Raw genomic sequence first — 16131 nt, 5'->3', positions numbered from 1 at the left:
ATGATTAATGGTACATAAAAGTTCTAAGAGAACATAATGCTGTCTTCCTAAAACAGCACCATAGACAACAGAGAAAATGCCATTAAGTGATAATAGCATAATAATAAAGAGTAGTCTAAATACAAATCCAAAATACAAATTCAAACTTTGTTGAGGTCAATAAAGTATATGTGTCAACTTCAACTGCAAAGCGGAAATGAACACTTCAAAATAATGTGTGCTAAGAATAAGGGTTCAAAGTGTGTGTGTGTGTATATATATATATATATGTTTGCTATCTCTGAGGAAAACTCTCTTACATTTCTAAATTGTGCAAATTTTCAAATTACTACAAAATGCTGGGAAATATAAAAATCTTTCTGCTTTGCAATGAATCATAACAGATTATTATTTAATCAAAAAGGCTTAATGTCAGGATCAACTTTAAAATCTAATTTAAAGTCCTGTATACCCCACACTGGTGTAGCTGGCTGCTCATTATTCAGAGTATATACTACCAACCCAATGGTATCATGCTGGATATGCTTAGCATCAAGGCTGGAGTAAAGATCCACCACTGGTTCAAATGCACCCAGCATACAGTAGATTCGAACAAGCAGCAATTTGAACTGAGCATTGGAAGGGCTATGGGTTAATCCCTCTTCCAGCAAAGTCAGGGCCTGCCACACAGCAGTCTCGTCACCTAGAACCAAAATACAACATTATCCACTGATCTTGACAGCAAATGAAAGCTTCCCAAAAACAAAAAACAAAACCTTATTGACATCATCACCCCCACTCTATAAATGAAGTTAAATGACAGAGAACAAATTTTAGATATACATCTATAACCAAAATAGAGAATTTCGCCTAAATAGAGAGTCCCTCAATAGTCAAGTCTATTCTTAAACATGCCCGCGGCAAAAATGATGCAGAATTTAAGTGGCCAGGTCTTATGGGGGGAAGTTACAGAATCTCAGACTCTGGGAAGAGATGGACTTTGAAGGAAAACTGGAGCTCAGCATCTTGCCCCTGTAGGATTTCCTTTATGAAACCCCAGACAGATGTTCTCTATAGACATCATTTTTCTTCCATATGTAACTCTACTAACAGAATGGCAAATAGGATGTTTGAAAATATTTACTCAATAATCAAACTAAATTTTTTTTTTTGGTCTATGAAATTTCAAAAGGTACATGTATCTGTAGGCTTCAAGATTAAGTAACTTATTCTTTAGGATCCATCTAAAGAAAATACTATGAATTACAGATAAAGCTTTATATATAAAAATAGTTATCGTACTATCTAGTGATATAATGATGGGAGGCTGATTAGGTAAATTATGGTGACTTCCATACATGGAAACATCATATAACTACTTGACAGTAATGAAGACTTTTTAATTACAAAGGAAAATGTTTGTGCAAGAATGTTCAGTAAAACACACATAGAGAGAGAAAATTCAAGTTAGTACAAAGAGTTGATCTCAACTCTTAAAATACGCACAGAGAGAGAGAGAAGAAAAACACACAAAAAAAATGTTAGCTGGACATGGTGGCTCATGCCTATATTCCCAGCACTTTGGGAAGCTGAGATGGGAGGATCACTTGAGCCCACAAGTTTGAGATCAGCCTGAACAACATAGCTAGACCTTGTCTCTACTAAAAACATTTTTGAAAAAATTAGCCAGATGTGGTGGTGCACACTGCCTATGGTTCCAGCTACTCAGGAGGCTGAGGTTGGGAGGATTGCTTCACCCTAGGAGGTTGAGGCTGCAATGCGCTGTGATCATGCCGCCGCACTCCAACTTTGGCAGCAGAGTGCAACTTTGTCTCAAGAAAAGAAAAGAAAAAAAAGAAAAAATGCAAAAGTGATAGAGTGCTTTTGAGGTCCAAAAAAGTGAGATTTTAAGTAAACTGCTTTCCAAAATTTGAACAAGCTACTTTTACAGTCAGTAACAACAGCAAAAATGAAAGCACCATACAGTAAGATTTTAAGTTAATATTCTATATGCTGTTTTCCAAAAGAAAAGAAAGATAGGCCGGGCACAGTAGCTCATGCCCGTAATCCCAGCAGTTTGGGAGGACAAGGCAGGGAAATGGCTTGAGCCCAGGAGTTTCAAACCAGCCTGGGAAACACGGCAAAACCCCATCTCTACAAAAAATACAAAAACTGGCTGGGCGCAGTGGCTCACACCTGTAATCCCAGGACTCTGGGAGGGCAGGGAAGCGGATCACCTCAGGTCAGGAATTCGAGACCAGCCTGGCCAACATGGTAAAACCTCTTCTCTACTAAAAATACAAAAATTAGCCAGGCGTGGTGGATAATTCCAACTACTCAGGAGGCTGAGGCAGGAGAATTGATGGAACCCAGGAGACACAGGTTGCAGTGAGCCGAGATCACACCACAGCACTCCAGCCTGGGTGACGGAGTAAGACTCCATCTCAAAATAAAAATAAAATTTAATAATAAATAAAAAATAAATTTAAAAACATTTAAAATTAACTAAATAAATAAATAATACAAAAACTAGTCAGGCATGGTGGCATGTGCCTATACTCCCAGTTACCCAGGAGACTGAAGTGGGAGGATCCCTTGAGCCCAGGAGGTTGAGGCTACAGAGCGCTACTATGGTGCCACTGCACTCCAGCCTGGATTACAGTGTGAAATCCTGTCTTAAAAAGAAAAGCCTTTCAGAAAAAAATATTTGAGAACATCAACTTCCTGAAGCACTCAATCCTTTTGAATTCAAATGAATCTCTTTAAATGCTCTAATCAACTTTCTATTGATTTCTAAGTTCTGCCAGGTGCACCTTGAACAATGATTATGACTGTGACTGGAGTACTTTCATCATCCGTTTCACTGACTTTAAGAAGCCCTGCATCTTTACAAGATCTACAATTTCATTTTGCAAATGATTCCCATGTATTTGTCTGCACTGCAGGATTTTGGACAATTTACCTTTTTTCTCTCTGCCCTCCACTTCTCTCATCTATAAAACTGTGATAGTAACTATATTATTAAAATGTTTAAATTGGCCGGGCGCAGTGGCTCATGCATGTAATGCCAGCACTTTGGGAGGCCGAGGCAGACGGATCACGAGGTCAGGAGTCCAAGACCAACCTGTCCAACATGGTGAAACCCTGTCTCTATTAAAAATACAAAAATTAACCAAGTGTGGTGGTGCGCACCTGTCATCCCAGCTAGTCAGGAGGCTGAGGCAGGAGAATCGCTTGAACCTGGGAGGCGGAGGTTGCAGTGACCCAAGACTGCATCATTGCACGCTAGCCCAGGCGACAGACTGAGACTCCATCTCAAAAAACTAAACTAAACTAAACTAAACTAAAATTGTTTAATTTGTGTAAAGTACTTTCACATGCCTGCTAATCAACTGTCAGTTGTTACTATTATCATATGGCCATATAATCTTGCTCAAAATATTAATATAAGAGACTAGCAAAGCCATAGTCACTATTGGTGAGAACAGATGCTAGGCATAAGTAAGAAAGGCTATCTGTGTGGGGATCAAATTACTACGTGAGCAGTTCATTAATGTTTTCATGTAAAAAATGACTTGCTGCCCTATGTAGCCTCATGAATCTAGGGGCTCAAATAACAAGTTACCTGACGACAAGGATTTCACTGTCATCCTTGGTACAATACAGTGTAACAAGTACCATGGGCCGGACTCGGTGGTTCACGCCTGTAATCCCAGCATTTTAGGAGGCGAGGCGGACAGATCACCTGAAGTTAGGAGTTTGAGACCAGTCTGAGTAACATGGTGAAACCCCATCTCTACTAAAAATACAAAAATCAGGCCAGGCACAGTGGCTCACGCCTGTAATTCCAGCACTTTGGGAGGCCAAGGTGGGTGGATCACGAGGTCAAGAGATGGAGGCCATCCTGGCCAACACGGTGAAACTCCGTCTCTGCTAAAAATACAAAAAATTAGCCGGGTGTGGCGACGGGCGCCTGTAGTCCCAGCTACTCGGGAGGCTGAGGCAGGAGAATCACTTGAACCCAGGAAGGAGAGGTTGCAGTGAGTCGAGATTGCGCCACTGCACTCCAGCCTGGTGACAGAGCGAGACTTTGTCTCAAAAACAAAAAACAAAAACAAAAATTACCCAGGCATAGTGGCAAGTGCTATAATCACAGCTACTTGGGCGGCTGAGACAGGAGAATTGCTTGAACCCGGGAGGACGATGTTGCGGTGAGCCAACATCGTGCCATTACACTCCAGCCTGGGCAACAGAGCGAGACTCCATCTCAAAACAAACTAAAAAAAAAAAACACTACCGGCCAGGCGCGGTGGCTCAAGCCTGTAATCCCAGCACTGTGGGAGGCCGAGACGGGCGGATCACGAGGTCAGGAGATCAAGACCATCCCGGCTAACACAGTGAAATCCCGTCTCTACTTAAAAAATACAAAAAAAACTAGCCGGGCGTAGTGGCGGGCGCCTGTAGTCCCAGCTACTCGGGAGGCTGAGGCAGGAGAATGGCATAAACCCGGGAGGTGGAGCTTGCAGTGAGCTGAGATCTGGCCACTGCACTCCAGCCTGGGCGACAGAGCGAGACTCCGTCTCAAAAAAACAAAACAAAACACTACCATGTGGTTACATACCATGTTCTACAGAAGTTCAGAGGAACATAAAATCCCCAGTGGTGAAGGAGTTAAAACCAAGACAGGCTTCGTTAAAGGCACCATTTGAGTAAAAGTTAGATGAGGGAGGTAAGAAAGTTATTTCAAAGACAGGCAACATGATGTTAAGTGATAGCTGCAAAAAAATTTTAAAGCATATTCAAGAGCATAAATACCTAAGAATCTGGAGGTGTGGACACAGGCCAGATTATAAATAGCATTATAAAATATCCTAAAACATCTGACGTTTATCTTCAGGAAAACAGGGTACCTCCGAAGGATTTTTTTTCTTTTTAAATTTTTTAGAGACAGGGTCCTGCTGTGTCACCCAGGTAATGGTGTGATCATAGCTCACTGCAGCCTTGAACTACTGGGCTCAAGCCTCAGCTTCCTGAGGTCTGAAGGATTTTAAGAATGGCATGATAAGGCCGGGTGCGGTGGCTCACGCCTGAATCCCAGCACTCTGGGAGGCTGAGGTGGGCGGATCACCTGAGGTCAGGAGTTCGAGACCAGCCTGGCCAACATGGCAAAACCTCGTCTCTATTTAAAATACAAAACCTGGCCGGGCGCGGTGGCTCACGCCTGTAATCCCAGCACTTTGGGAGGCCAAGGTGGGCGGATCATGAGGTCAGGAGATTGAGACCATCCTGGCTAACATGGTGAAACCCCCTCTCTACTAAAAATACAAAAAATTAGCCGGGCGTGGTGGCGGGCACCTGTAGTCCCAGCTACTTGGGAGGCTGAGGCAAGAGAATGGCATGAACCCAGGAGGCGGAGCTTGCAGTGAGCTGAGATGGCACCACTGCATTCCAGCCTGGGTGACAGAGCGAGACTCATCTCAAAACAAACAAACAAACAAAACAATAACTAGCTGGGCGTGGTGGCACATGCCTGTAATCCCAGCTACTCTGAGGCTAAGGCACGAGAATCGCTTGAACCCAGGAGGCGGAGGTTGCAGTGAGCTGAGATCACGCCACTGCACTCCAGCCTGGGCAACAAGAGCAAAACTCCATCTCAACAACAAGCAAAACTGAGAGCTCTGTGAAATGATCCATGAGGGCAGGGGTTGTGTTTATCTTGCTTACCATTGCCTCTTTAGCCCTTTGTTTCTTCTATAGTTTAATTCTCATGAATAATATGCAATAAGCACCTAAAGTTATTTTTTCTCCAAAACTGCTAATAAGAGAATATGTCAGGGTGTGGGACCTAAAGAAAAGGCAACCCAATACCATTTCCTGCATCATTCTTTTCTTCCCCAATCACTCACGATGCTTCCTTTACCACGTCTTATATTTTTATCTTAAATGAGACAAACTATATTCCAGAAAGAATGCATTTTTCTTTATCTTTCTTTATCCAGAAAGATATTCTGTTCCACAGGCCTGTGCATGTATTTCTTAGTCACTTTCATTGTATTTTAATTTTTGTAGCTTTGTCATAGTTTTTTTTTTTATAGTCACTACTTATTATTCACAAACACTTAAAAACAGAACAGATATCCATTCATTTAACATTATCCTGGTTACAAGGGGATAAATTGGAGATAGTTTTTGTTGTTGTTGTTGTGAGACGGTGTCTTGCTCTGTTTCCCAGGCTGGAATGCAGCAGCACGGTCTCGGCTCACTGCAACCTCCGCCTCCCAAGCTCAAGCAATTCTCCTGCCTCAGCCTTCCAAGTAGCAGGGACTACAGGCATGTGCCAAAATGCCCAGCTAATTTTTGCATTTTTGGTAGAGACAAAGTTTTGTCATGTTGGCCAGGCTAGTCTTGAACTCCTGACCTGAGGTGATCCACCCGCCTCAGCCTCCCAAAGTGCTAGGATTATAGGCATGAGTCATCGCACCTGGCCAAAACAGGTTTTTCTGGAAGCACCCTAGAAATATCAAGAAAAGCAGAACCTAAAAGCATAAATAAAATTTGTGGATTGTATAATTAGTCTAACAAAATAATGCAGGACTTATAATCAATAAAAGCAAAAAGTAAAGTTGAACTGAAATCACTGCTACTTACCTGTTTCCCTCCATACATCAATAAGCACATGTACAGCAAGGAGACAGTAATAGTCAGAAAATTGCAATTCTGTTTTCAAACAGGTTTTCCCTACGGGGGAAAAAAATCATATCTATTTTAACGTTTGTTCAACTATTACTGACCCCATAGGAGTTTTTAAAAGCAGGAAAGTGACAGGGGGGAGAAGAGGAAAAGTAAAAGAAAATTAAGAATAAGATAAGTATCAGGAGAAAAATATGAACCATGAATCAAAGGGTTCAAAAGAAGGTGAGACCACACTCAGCTGGAACAGAAGGTAGGGTTCCAGAGCAGAGGTGGTATCCATGATGTTCCCAAAGGGAGAAAAGGAAGATTTGAAGGAGGTTGAAGTGAAGAAAAGAACATAAGCCAAGTGCCATGTATAACTAAATTCACAATATGCTCCTGACTTCATCTAATTCTTTAGATTACAGATAAATACTGACATCTTATAGTGAGACAATTATATGTCTATCACATATGTCTAGCAAAGGCCACACCTATCTGAAGATCATCTATTTCTAAACTAAATATTTATCTTACAATTTACAATATTCCTTTTGTTCACTTACAGTCTGTATATTAAGAATACTTAGGCCTACAAGCAGAAAATGTCATAATTATCATAAACTATGCAATCTATATGAGCCCCAATCTAATAAAAAGTTAGCTCATCAGATCAAGAACATAGACAACTGAAAGCCAATCCGAATTATTTAAAACTCCAGGCTTAAGAAAGGCTTTACATCATATTACTTAGATGGTCTTCCCAGACAAAACAGTCTCCTTACAAAACTCATTAAAACAGGATGCTACAGGTGCTTAAAAAACTGACTTCTAAGTCTTAGCGTAGATCAGGGAACTACTGCACATTTTGAATGGTTGCTCACCAAATTCCAGTCCATGCTGGTACCTTAACATCAATTCTCTGACCACACTCAATTTCTGATTTTTATCCATGGTGTGGTACAAGCCAAGTAACCTCGTCAGCTGCACCACACACAAATGTTGCTGCAGAGCTCTGATGTCAGCAGGCAGTGCCAGCTTATCCTCTGTTGGTGTCGACAAAGGAACAACTCCAAGTAACTGATTAATAAACTGCAAAGTGGGGAAAAAAGGAGCAAAGGTCTCAAAACACAACTAGTCTTCAGTAGGCCATAATTAACAGAAATTGAAATGGTCTAGAAAAAGACATCAAGAAAAAAAACCAAAAACTAAAATTCCTTTCATATACCATTTTCTATCTACCAAAATAGCTAAAACGAAAAAAAGTTGTGACAGCACACAACACTGGTGAAGCTCCAATGAAACTGGCACACTCATTCATTACTGGCCAAAAGTATTCGTCAATACCATGTACTACAGGCAGTGAAAGATTTTTATAATTCTGAAAATGTTCCATAACTTATAGCATATTAACATAATATATATTACAGCAATGAAAACATTAGGAAGACTATAGAAAAGAGCAGATTACCAAAAAATTTTAAAAATTTTAATCTGTAATTATGCTGACAAATTCTGAAAGGAAAGGTTATACATGGAAAGATACTGTTTACCTCATGTCAGTGACCCTACATTTTTCTTAATTGAACTTATTATAATTATAGATTCATACTCAACTATGAGAAATAACAGAGATCCCATGTACCATTCATCCAGTTTTCTCCCAATGGTTACATCTTGCCTTAAAATGTTTTTCATCCTTTAAATTTGGATTAAAATTACAAAATAAAACCCACATACCAGTTCTAGTCATTTATTTATTAAATACATGCTTATTTCCTCTCAATTCTAAAATCCTATTAAGATGTCAGTAAGGAATAAAAAGAAGAGGTCAGGTGCAGTGGCTCAGGTCTGTAATCACAGCACTTTGGAAGGAGAAGGCGGGCAGATCACTTCAGGCCAGGAGTTCAAGACCCGCTGGGCTAACATGGTGAAACCCCATCTCTACTAAAAATACACAAAACAATTAGCCAGGCATGGTATGCTGGCACACACCTGTAATCCCTGCTACTCAGGATGCTGAGGCAGGAAGGAGAATCGCTTGAACCCAGGAGGCGGTGGTTGCAGTAAGCCAAGATCGCGCCACTGCACTCCAGCCTGGGCAACAAGAGTGAAACTCCATATTAAAAAAAAAAAAAAAAAAGAATAAACCCACAAAGATCAAGAATATGTGAAGAGGCTGGGAGCTGCGGCTCACACCTATAAGCCCAGCACTTTGGGAGGCAGAGATGGGAGAATCACTTGAGCTCAAGAGTTCAAGATCAGCCTGGGCACACAGTGAGATCTCATCTCTACTAAAAATATAAAATAAAAAAACACATAGCCAGGCATAGTGGTGCACGCCTGTAGTTCCACCTACTCAAGAGGCTGAGGCAAGAGGATGGCTTGAGCCCAGGAGTTTGAACCTCCAGTGAGCCATCGTCCCACCATTCCACTCCAGCCTGGGTGACACAGCGAGACCCTGTCTCAAAAAAAAGAAGAAAAAAAGAATATGTGAAGAAATGAGAGACGACAGCAAATAAAAATCATCAAGATTCAAAAGATACAAGAACAGGTGGTAAGTAATAACTTAAGTTGCCAAGAATACCGAAATCTAACAGCATGCAATGAGGCAGACCCCAATAAGCAGGAAGCGCACTCTAGTTACAGAATCTTGGAAGACTCAGAGACTAAGGGCACCAGGTGCCCCTAAAGGCTAAAGTGCTGATGGGACTAAAATAGAATATATAAATTTCTAAGAAGTTAGGCCCCTCCCAAAGTTCACAGATGGAATTTCTAAGTGTGAGTAGAATAGCCTCGGTTTTATAGCCATAATGCGCTGAACCAGAGAAAGAGTCAGAGACAGCAGTCATAGCTGAAAACACAGGAATAAAGTGAAATTTGCTTATTCAGTGATAATTTCAGGCTCCCACCCCGTACTCCCAACCATATCCCAGAATGCTATCAGACAAATATGTAAGTTCCTAAACAGATAGTAGCAAACAGGCATTTTGGAATGGAAAGCATTTCTTACATTGGTGAAGAGAAGGGTAGAGAGAACAGAATCTTATGTTTTATCCTAAGTATATAAGAGGGCAATTGATTTGTTATAAACAACTAATCACCTTCCACAGAAGGGCACCAATAGGTTAAGACTATAACTATAAAAATAAATTGAAATAATATAGAAATATGGAGGAAATATGAAAATAATCTCGAAATATGGAGGAAAATAACAAAAGAATTTAGTTGAAAGTGATTTGCATCTGTTGAGCTGGAACATAAAGAGTGACTACTGCCTCTCAACATAAGCCTTGTGATACTATCTGACTTTTTCAATTTTATACAGTACATGTATTTCTTCTTCCTTTTTTGGGAAGGGGTCTCACTATGTTGTCCAGGCTGGACTCGAATTCCTGGACTCAAGCAATCCTCCTGCTTCAGCCTCCTGAGTAGCTGTGACGATAGGTGCGTGCCACTGTCCCCAGCTCCAGTACATGTAATTTTTTGATACAAATGAAAAAAAAAAAATTAAAACAAAATCCCACTCATCCTGCAGTTTCACATCTGTAATGAATTTGCTTCAATTTCCCTATAATTCTATTAATTTTAATCATTATGATCAGATATATATATTCCATACTTTTAACAAACTGCAGCACTGATTTTCATGTTTTTGTTGTTGTTGTTTTTGAGATGGAGTCTCACTCTGTTGCCCAGGCTGGAGTACAGTGGTGCAATCCCGGCTCACTGCAACCTCTGCCTCCCGGGTTCAAGCGATTCTCTTGCTTCAGCCATCAGAGTAGCTGGGACTATAGGTATGCACCACCACACCCGGCTAATTTTTGTATTTTTAGTAGCCACGGGGCTTTGCCATGTTGGCCAGGCTGGTCTCAAACTCCTGAACTCAAGTCACCCGTCTCAGCCTCCCAAAGTGCTGGGATTGCAGACATGAGCCACCATGCCTAGCCATTATTTTCATGTTTTTGATTAAATGCTTGTATAGTTTCTACTGCCAGTTCTTCTAACCTTGCAAGCCATTTTATGTATTAGTTAGGTTTATTGTGGCCTTCTTTAGTGGATGCTAAAGAAAAATCTTCCTGACAAGGTTTTGTTACAAAACAATCTGCTCATTCTTTAGTCTGTACAGTTTTACTGCTGTGCAAAAAATTTCCTTTAAAACTAGAATCGCTGAGGCCAGGCACAGTGGCTCACGCCTGTAATCCCAGCATTGGGAGGCTAAGGCGGGTGGATCACTTGAGGTTGGGCGTTCGAGACCAGCCTCACCAACATGGAGAAACCCCGTCTCTACTAAAAATACAAAATTAGCCAGGCATGGTGGTGCATGCCTGTAATCCCAGCTACTCGGGCAGCTTAGGCAGGAGAACTGCTTGAACCTGGGAGGCAGAGCTTGCAGTGAGCCGAGATGGTACCATTGCACCCTAGCCTGGGCAACAAGAGCGAAACTTGTCTCAAAAAATAAAATAAAATAAAAAATAAAAACTAGAATTAGTTGGTCGCGGTGGCTCATGCCTGTAACCCCAACACTTTGGGAGGCCGAGGTGGGTGGATCACCTGAGCTCAAGAGTTCGAGACCAGTATGGCCAATATGGTGAAACCCCATCGCTACTAAAAACACAAAAATTAGGCTGGGTGCAGTGGCTCAGGTCTGCAATCCCAGCACTTTGGGAGGCCAAGGCGGGCAAATCACTTGAGGCCAGGAGTTCAAGACCAGCCTGGCCAACATGATGAAAGCCCATCTCTACTAAAAATACAAAAAAAATTAGCTGGACATGATGGCGGGTGCCTGTAATCCCAGTTACTCGGGAGGCTGAGGCAGGAGAATCACTGGAACCCAGGAGGCGGAGGTTACAGTGAGTTAAGACTGCACCATTGCACTCCAGCCTGGGCGACAAGAGCGAAACTGTCTCAAAAAAAAAAAAAAAAAAAAAAAATTAGCCAGGCATGGTGATGGACATCTATAATTCCAGCTACTGGGGAGGCTGAGGCAGGAGAATCACTTGAGCCCAGGAGGTGGAGGTTGCAGTGAGCCAAGATCATGCCACTGCACTCCATCCTGGGCAACAGAGCGAGACTCTGTCTCAAAAAAAAAAAAAAAAAAAAAAACACCAGAATCATTTTATTGTTTAGCTAAAACCCCAAAACAAAGATTACAACATATCCAGGGTGAGCCACTTCAGGATAACTGAACTCACTGGCTCACTCTTAGGGGCTAGTCAGACTTTAAAAAGATTTGGTTCATAATTCATTAGGACAACAATTCTCAGCTTGACTTGGACAGTTCGTAATCCTCTGACAAACATACTTGCTGAGTGGCAGGATATTTACCTACTGAAGTCATCCTACAGTCAAAAAGTGGCAGCAAAATTACCTCTCAAGTAAAATTTACATAGACTAGGACTATAAACTCAATGTAACAGCTTTAAATCCTTATTCTCACAGAATAGTGACTACAGCTTATCACTGCTAGCATTCTAGTAAGGGTCATCTGAATAGATGATTCTAACTATGTGGGATCACATGAGATGACCTAAGATTCTCAAACATACCAATGAAGTAGAGCTGTACAGAAAAGGTTACTGGCACTAGATTCATGGTAGCAAACCTTTATGAATCGCAGCTAAAAGCAGCAAGTGTTCCTCTAATGCAGCCCCACCATTTGATGCTTCAACTAGCAAGACAATAAGCACTGTAAGACAAGATCAGTTATTCCTTATCTTAGGACTTATCACACAATATGCTCGACACTTACTGAATGAATCCCTCCCACATGGTTTATCTACATTCCGCTTCAATCCCTCCAGTCACATGAAGCTCCTACACAGTATTCGAGAGAATTCTCACTACTAAGAAAGAACTTTTTCTCAGTGAGCCAAATTCTGAGCTCCCTGTAGAACTTCTTGCTGGTCCCTGTTCTCCTCCCTCTTCTAAATACAGCTTTTCAAATAAGTGAACGGCAGTATCACTCTGTCCTTGACAGACCAAACCTCTCCTCCACTCAACCATTTTTTCCCTCTTATATGCTTTTAAATCCTCCTATAACCCATAACTCTCCTTTCCGAATGTGTTACAATTTATCCAGAAACTTCCAGGCTTGGCCTGAGCCCTACAACCACAACAACTCAAACAGAGCTTTACTAAACCAATGTGAATGGCAGCAGTCATTTCAGAACCCAAGACCACTGGTTACTTATCAGTTGAGGAATGCACTGCTCTATCTGCCCCAAATGTGTAACCCCAGGTCTGCCAAAGGATTGAACCTTCATGGACTAAAAATGTGGTCACTAAAAAAATACTCTAATTATATCCACCGTGCTTCCAGTGCACTTCATTCATTCCACATGGGGACAACAGAAAGTTTTCTGGGAGAACTGATGGTGGCAGCCCTGTCACAGAAAGACTTCCAATCTTCCCAGCCTGGCCAACATGGTGAAACTCCATCTCTACCAAAAATACAAAAATCATCCAGGCGTGGTAGCACACCAGTAATCCCAGCTACTTGGAAGGCTGAGGCAGGAGAATCCCTTGAACCAGGAGGCAGAGGTTGCAGTGAGCAGAGATCGTGCCACAACACTCCACCCTGGGCGACAGAGTGAGAGCAAGAATCCGTCTCAAAAAAAAAAAAAAAAAAGAAAGAAACAAAGAAGACATTTAAAGGAGAGCCCACTAGACTTCAAAATGCAAACTCTGTGCTGCAGAATTTCATGAAGATGATGAATACATCTGAAACCACATATCCGACAAAGAACTTGTATCTAGGATATATAAAGAACTCTGCAAACTCAACAGTAGGGAACACTTGTTCTATTTTATAGAATAAAGTGTTGCCCAATTCTCAAAAGTTAAAAAAAAAAAAAAAAAAAATCCAGGCACAGTGGCTCACATCCATACTATCAGCAATTTGAAAGGCTGAGGCGGGTGGATCACTTGAGGTCGGGAGTTTGAGACCAGCCTGGCAAACATGGCAAAACCCTGTCTCTAACTAAAACTACAAAAATTAGCCAGGCATGGTGGCATGTGCCTGTAGTCCCAGCTACTTAGGAGGCTGAGGCATGAGATTCACTGGAACCCAGGAGGCGGAGGTTGCAATGAGCCTGGGCCACAGAGTGAGACCCTGTCTCAAAAACAAAAAACAAAAATTAAATAAACGGAATCATACTATGAGTAACTTCTGAGATTGGCTTATTTCACTCAGCATAAATTCCTGGAGAGTCAACCATGTGGTTGCTGTGATCTCAGATCACTGCAACCTCTGCCTTCTGGGTTCAAGCGATTCTCCTGCCTCAGCCTCCCAAGTAGCTGGGTCTACAGGTGCTCATCACCACACCTGGCTAATTTTTTGTATTTTTTAGTAGAGAGAAGGTTTCACCATTATTGGCCAGGCTGGTCTCGAACTCCTGACCTCAGGTGATCCACACACCTCAGTCTCCCAAAGTGCTGGGATTACAGGCGTAAGCCACTGCACCCAGCCTCTTTCTTTCTTTTTTTAAGAGACAGAGTCTCACTCTGTCGCTCAGGTTGGAGTGCAGTGGCATGACTACAGCTCACTGCAGCCTCAAACTCCTGTGCTCAAGCAATCCTGCTGCCTCAGTCTCCCAAATAGCTGGGGACTATAGGCACGTGCCACCGTACCTGGCTGTACTTTATATTCATAAAATGACAAAATTATAAAGACAGAAAACATAGTAGCTGCCCAGAGATGGGGGGGTGGCTATTGTTATTAAACTGTAGCATATGGGATTCTGGTGGTGGTGGGACTGTTCTGTATCTTGACTATGGTAGTAGTCACACACACCCATATGTACCACATACTGCACTAAATCCACACATAACACCCAAACACATAAAAATCAGTGCATGCAAAACTGGCAAAAACTGAGTAAGTTCAACAGAAGAGAGCAATGTCAATTTCCTAATTATATTACACTATAATTGTGCAAGATATTGCCATTGGGACAAAACAGATAAAGGATATATGAGAAGTGTTATTTCTTCCAACTACATGTAAATCCTTAATTATCTCAAAATAAAAATCCACCATCTGTTAGGGCTTTACTCCCATTGTGACTTAACCAGAAATTATGCCTTCAATGTTGTAACACATAGAGTACTTAGCTTGACAGGGCAGTTATCACTGTATCTCATGATTATGAGTTCCACACATTTTAGAAAAGAAACCCAAATATTTAACCTCTGTGTTTCAACAAATAGAGGCACCCAACAAACTTCTAAACTGTATAGTACTTACTTTTGTACACTGTGTAGCAGGTAAGAGGTCAACAAACACCTTAAGGTCTGTAAAACAACAAGGTTTATCGCCAAACTTTTTAAAATATTGGAACATTAATTCTTCTGGATCACCTGGGGAGCGGGAAACAAAATCACTTTATTACTCATGAACAGAAGCAATTTCTATTTAAGTGAGAATCTAGTTTGAAAACACTCAATCAAAACAAAATTTTGCTTGAGGCTGGTCCCAAGATAGTGGGTTATCTCAACTGCTTGTTCAGTTACAGACTGAACTCACTGTCCTACTCTTTCCCCCTTTTCACCACTGCACCTGACTAGTCTTTAAAAAATAAAAACATGGGCTGGATGCAGTGGCTCACACATGTAATCCCACACTTTGGAAGACCAAGGCGGGCAATCCCTTGAAGTCAGGAGTTCAAGACCAGCCTGGCAACATGGTGAAACCCCATTTCTACTAAAAGTACAAAAATTGGCCGGGTGTGATAGTGCATGCTTGTAATCCCAGCTGCTCGAGAGGATAAGGCAAAGGATCACCTGAACCCAGAAGGTGGAGATTCCAGTGAGCCAAGATCATGCCACTGCATTCCAGCCTGGGCAACAGAGCAAGACTCCATTCAAAATTTAAATTAAAATAAAGATTATAAAATAGGCTGGGCGCAGTGGCTCATGCCTATAATCCCAGCACTTTGGGAGGCCAAGGTGGGCAAATCACCTGAGGTCAGGATCACCTGAGGGCAGATCATTGCGACCAGCCTGGCCAACATGGAGAAACTCGTCTCAACTAAAAAATATAAAATTAGCTGGGTGTGGTGGTACGCACCTGTAATCCCAGCTACTTGGGAGGCTGAGGCAGGAGAATCGTTTGAACCTGGGAGGCGGAAGTTGCAGTGAGCCGAGACTGCACCACTGCACCGCAGCCTGGGCAACAGAGACAGACTCCATCTCAAAAAAAAAAAAAAAACTCTAAGCTAGGCCGGGTGCAGTTGCTCATGCCTGTAATCCCAGCACTTTGGGAGGCCAAGGTGGGGAGATCACTTGAGGCCAGGAGTTTGAGACCAGCCTGGGCAACATGGCAAAACCCCATCTCTACTGAAAATACAAAAATTAGCCAGATGTGATGGCGCTTGCCTGTAGTTCCAGCTACTTGGGAGGCTGAGGCAGGAGAATCACTTGAACTCAGGAGGCAGAGGTTGCAGTGAGTGGAGATTGCACCACTACACTCCAACCTGG

General features: G+C 41.9%; 1 protein-coding gene across 3 annotated transcripts in view; it reads right to left on the bottom strand.

The window, feature by feature from the left end:
- NAA25 (N-alpha-acetyltransferase 25, NatB auxiliary subunit) overlaps positions 1 to 16131 on the bottom strand; it is an 84695-nt gene that overhangs the window by 27419 nt on the left and 41145 nt on the right. For all 3 annotated transcript variants that reach the window (XM_033220542.1, XM_033220544.1, XM_033220543.1), the window contains 4 exons: positions 14900 to 15012; positions 7536 to 7743; positions 6628 to 6717; positions 502 to 682 (listed from right to left, as the gene is read on the bottom strand). In XM_033220542.1, the coding sequence (XP_033076433.1) occupies positions 502 to 682; positions 6628 to 6717; positions 7536 to 7743; positions 14900 to 15012 (592 nt within the window). The remainder of the gene's footprint in view (positions 1 to 501; positions 683 to 6627; positions 6718 to 7535; positions 7744 to 14899; positions 15013 to 16131) is intronic.

Source organism: Trachypithecus francoisi, unplaced genomic scaffold (assembly GCF_009764315.1).
Source record: "Trachypithecus francoisi isolate TF-2019V2 unplaced genomic scaffold, Tfra_2.0 Lachesis_group11, whole genome shotgun sequence".
NCBI lineage: Eukaryota > Metazoa > Chordata > Mammalia > Primates > Cercopithecidae > Trachypithecus > Trachypithecus francoisi.
The sequence above is the reverse complement of the archived record's forward strand: the minus strand, read 5'-3'. Positions and strand labels throughout refer to the sequence as shown.